This window comes from Plasmodium reichenowi, chromosome 4, assembly GCF_001601855.1.
Source record: "Plasmodium reichenowi strain SY57 chromosome 4, whole genome shotgun sequence".
Classification (NCBI taxonomy): domain Eukaryota; phylum Apicomplexa; class Aconoidasida; order Haemosporida; family Plasmodiidae; genus Plasmodium; species Plasmodium reichenowi.
In genome coordinates, this window is record NC_033649.1 from 27,819 (window position 1) to 33,457 (window position 5,639).

At 19.7% G+C, this 5,639-nt stretch overlaps 1 protein-coding gene across 1 annotated transcript in view; it reads left to right on the forward strand.

Annotated features, from left to right (window-relative positions):
* Window positions 1-452: 452 nt before the first annotated feature.
* The window catches only part of PRSY57_0401000 (hypothetical protein), a gene marked incomplete at both ends in the record, with an annotated part of 12,307 nt that continues 7,120 nt past the window's right edge, over window positions 453-5,639 (forward strand). Inside the window, one exon of the mRNA XM_020114488.1 lies at window positions 453-5,375. Within this exon, the coding sequence (XP_019970765.1) occupies window positions 453-5,375 (4,923 nt within the window). The remainder of the gene's footprint in view (window positions 5,376-5,639) is intronic.

Genomic DNA, 5,639 nt, shown 5'->3' on the forward strand with positions numbered 1-5,639 from the left:
AATGTATTTTTTTTAATATTTTTTTTTTTTTTTTTATTAATAAATAATAATTTTATTTATTATATTTTATGATAAAATTTTTAATTTTTATTATTAAAAAAAAAAAAAAAAAAAAAAAAAAAAAAAAAAAAAAAAAACCGGGTTTGTCAAACTTTAAACATTTCTTATTTTTGTAATTAAAAAAAATAACATTATGAACATTAAATATTCACCTATTTATTATCTTAATGTTTTAATATTATAATTAAAACGTATGTATTTAAGAATTCATTTATATATATATATATATATATATAATTTTTTTTGTGATTATTTTTTAATTGATTATATACAAAAAACAAGTCTATATGTAAAAACCCAAATTGATGAGCTAATTTTTATTTATACATTTATATATATATATATATTTTTTTTTTTTTTATTTATTTTGATAAACATGAAAGTACTTCAAGATGGATAAGATACTTATGAAGTACATTTTTGACGCCCTGTGTACAACCTTCAGCAAGAAAGATGTAAAAGAAGATAGAAAATTAGAAAATACTAACTATGTACCTTACTATATAACATTAGAAGAATTATATGAATGTCTTCATAACTATAAACATATGCATATGGACATACATATGAAAAAAATAATATTAGAAAATTTATATTTCTGTAAAGACATACGTTTATTTAAAAAAGAATATAATAATTGTGTGTTATTTGATGAATATAATAATGATAAGAATGTAAAAATATATGATGATAATGATAAAAATGATATTATTAATAATAGTTGTGATTATTATGTATGTATAAATAATATATATATATATAATAAACATAATCTTTTTTATTATCAAAGAATAAAAGAATCGAAAGAAAAAATCTTTCTTTTGTTATATATTATATCTGGAAAATATAATGGCCTAATTCAAAGTTCCTTATCCAAATATGTAAAATTAGATCCACGAATTATATATTATCACTTACAAGAATTATTTCAATATTTATTGGTTAAAAAAATAAGTATCAATATAAATAATGTCGATTGTAATATGAAGGACAATCGAGTAAATACAAGTATTGTAATGAACGAATTGGAAAAGAAGGATTATAAATATAATATGATAAATAATGTCCATTCAAATAATGTCCATTCAAATAATGTCCATTCAAATAATGTCCATTCAAATAATGTCCATTCAAATAATAATAACAATTGTGTGTATCGTCAAAATGATCAGCATCCTATTAATCGAACAAGTAATAGCTTTATCAAGTTAAACCCTTCTTATATTTTATATTATAACATTTTTTTTATATACAATTTATTACCTATATTTATAAAAAATTTGTTATATTCACAAAATGTCATGTCTATTAATAAAATTATATTATTTCTTTTAAACAAATTTATTATCATTCCTCAAAAAATATTATCCCTAATATTTTTTAAATTACTTATTGTATATAATCCTTATTATTTTATACAAGTTAGAAAAGCACTACGCATTTTTAATTGTATACTGAATTCTCTAATTAATAATAAAAAAGTTATTATGTGTAAAATTAAAATACACTCCACGTATGAAAATTGTTATTTAAGTTATGAGAATAAAAACAAAATGAATTACGATAACATAATTAATTTCTTACTTATGTTTTACTATAATTATGATTATATTATACAATTTATAAATAAATCCTGTTTTTTAATGTGTGAAGACTATTCCACGGGTTTCCTATTTAGGAGTGCTAACATGAATACTTTCCGTCTTGCAAATAATTTGGGTACATTAAAAGGATATGATCAAAATGGAATAATTGACAGTGTGTGTAAAAAGGAGACAGGTGCTGCTCATAGTTCTGGTACTGGTTCTGATCATGTGAAAGAGGGTATGGATATTTTAAAAGGAAAGTCTGATCAAGATGAAAAAAATAGCAAAAATGATGATATATATATAAATGATAACAACAGTAATGATAATAATAATGATAATAATAATAATAATAATAATAATAGGGGTGATGAGAACATATTGTTGAACAAAGAAAATTGTAATGTAAAAATTAAGGAATTTAAAAACTTTATGGATATAAATATAAACCCAAATAATAGCAACTCCGATTCTTATTCTAGCTCATTAAACGAAAATGATGATTCCATGGAATCGGATGTTTCTTTTATTGATGTGGATAATAACGTGAATGCATATGTGGCTTCACCACATCTTAAGGGGATAGATCAAAAAAAAAAACAAAAAAAAAAAAAAGGTACATCGTGTTGTTCTTCTTCGTCAGTGGATTATACGCATTCGGAAAAATATAACAAAAATGATGATGAAAATAATAACAATAATGTGGATGATGATGATAATAATAATAACAATAATGATGATGATGATGATGATGATGATGATGATGATGATGGTGATGGTGATGGTGATTACAATCATTGTGCTGATTTGTACACAAATAAATACATTTCGCTAAATAACATTTGCATGTTTGATAAAATGAAATATTTAATTATCAGCAAAGGGATTAATGGGATAACAACCAAAGAGGTTGCAGATTCTCTATTCCTTACTGTGAAAAAAACAAATATTTGTCTTAACAGATTAGTAAAAAATAAAGTTATAATTAAAGTACCTGAAAGAAAAAATAAAAATTTCATGTACCGATTTTTTGATATAAAAATATATGAATATATACAAAAAACGAAACATCTCCTTCCCTTAACCTGTGAAAATATTGAGTTTTCGTGTAATAAAAAAAAAAAAAAAGATAAAATGGAAAGCATTCATAGTGATACATTAAATAATAATGATAATCATTTTTTTGTAAAAGAAAATCAAAATACGGTACAGTCCAAAGAAGATGATACATATATTAAGAGGTCAAATAATAATAAAGAATATATATTAATAAATAGTGAAAATAATTTCTCAAATAAGAATCATTTTTATAAAAATGAGATACATTCTATACAAAATAATCAAGATAATAAAAATAATTATAATACTATACATTTTAAAAAATTAAATGAATCTCTTAATGTTTTAAGTTTTATTCATACTGTAAATAAAATTGACATCGATATATTAAATTATGTCATACCTAAAGAAATACATTTCAGTGAATCGTATGATAATTATTATGATTTCTTTCAATCATATGTAGATCATTTTAAAAATTTTGAAGATAAATATGATTTATATACATGTAGTTTTCATCTCTTTTATTATTTAAAGTTTGTATTAAAAAAAAATACAAAAGAGAAAATTATAAAGAAGAAAAAAAATAATGAAAATGACATGGGTGCAATAAACAATAAGAACTATGCGATACATAAAAAAAATTATAAAACTAATGATGGTGATAATAATAATAATAATAATACCATTAGATTTGATGTGGAGCATATAGAACATTCTGATGATAATATCACTTTTATAAAATATTTTATGGAAGATACCAAAAAATTAAAAAGTAATTTATTTATTAAAAGACTGTTCCTGTTTTGTCATTTTTTAATTTGTTCAAAAATTGTAACATTTAGATTTATTCAAGATTTATTTCTTAAGATTGAAAATAATGGCAGAATGATTGATCGTAAATCAGTTCAAAGATTATATGATTATTCTTTAAAAATAAATGAATCTTTTAAAAAATATAAAATACCATCAACCAAAGTTGTAAAATATATTTTCTATGATTCCGATGTATTAAATGAACAGGAGGCAAATAAATTTTATATGAAATATTATCAGGAGTATATTCAATATATATATAAATATTATACATACAATAAAACTAATAAGGACCCTATACAATATTATTATATGTCATCAATACAAAATGACAAGGTCAAAAAGGAAGAAACTAATATAGAAAATGTTAACAAAAATGTAATCAATGATAAATATGTTCAAGAACAAATTGTTACCAATCAAAATATTTCACATACAAATAAGAAATATGATCATAATGAATATAAAGAATATAAAATGATAGATAATTCAACAAATAATCACATATGCAATAATAACAATATTAATAATATTAATAATATTAATAGTTGTGTAACAAGCATGTTCAATGTTGATAATAAAATGAATGAATATAACATGAACAATACAGGTAATATGAGTATCCCTAATAATAATAAGAGAAAAAACATGGATATAATGAATGAACCCTTAAATTATAAAAAAAATAAAGTATTACAAAATGGTGATGATAATGATATGGAAAAGGAAATAATATCACCTGGATATATAAATAATAATCATAATAATAATGATAATATTTATAATAATAATATTTATAATAATAATTATATTTATAATAATCATCGTAGCAGTGGTTTCCATAATAATAATGAACAATGTAATAATGTACTATATATCGATATTCTCAACGAATCAGCATTTAACCTTAAAGAACCAAATATAAATAATAATAAAAATACAAAGGATGATAATAAAAATATTTTTCAAAATTTCAAAACAACACAAGAATTATCATATAGTATTAATTATTTTAACGGGTTTCTGTTTTCCAAAATGGCAAGATATAAATATTTCCATAAATGTTTAATAAGATTATTAAAAGAAAAAAATAAAATAATACAGAATTGTAAAAATAAAAATGTACAAATTAATCAACAAATATATAATAAAAATAAGAAATATATGAATTATATATCTTATAATACTGCTCTTACAATTAAATATATTGTAAAAAATATGTATCTTGATGATTATCTTAAAATTATAAATATAGGATGTAAATTGAATTATATTGAAAATTATCTTTTGAATAATAATAATAATAATAATAATAATAAAAAAAAAAAAAAAAAAAAAAAAAAACTCAAACATTTACCTAAGGAACTTTTTGAATTCTTAACATCTTATTCTTTATTCAGTTGTGATAAAAAGGATATGATTAATAATTTTTTAATAACAAGAAAAAATAATTATTATAATATAAATCAATTAAAAATAAATGATAAGGTCTTGTCCAATCTTCCCCCAAAAAAAAATGAACTATCTGAATATGATATGAATGTTATAAAGAATAATGAACAAATTTGTATTTTTGTTTATATTTATAGTAAACTCAAATTCTTACATAATATGAATTTAATACATATCAAACATAAAAAGAAAAATGTATCCCATCAATTCAAAAGTGACATTATATTTCATAATAAAAATGATGATTTAAATATTTCATTTATAGATTTGAAGAAAAATAACTTAAATATTTATATTAAAAAAAATGTAACAATTAATATTTTTGCCCCTATAAAAATCAAATACGCATATTACAACATGATGACATATAACAACTTTGAGCAATACTACTACGATTTATATGTAAGAAAAAAAAAAAAAAAAATATATATATGTAAATGAATATATATATATATAGAATACATTCGTTTGTACATATATTTATACACATATATTTATACACATATATTTATACACATATATTTATACACATATATTTATACACATATATTTATACACATATATTTATACACATATATTTATACACATATATTTATACACATATATTTATATTTCAAATAATCGTTTTCAATTTTTTTTTTTTTTTTTTTTTTTTTTTTTTTTTTT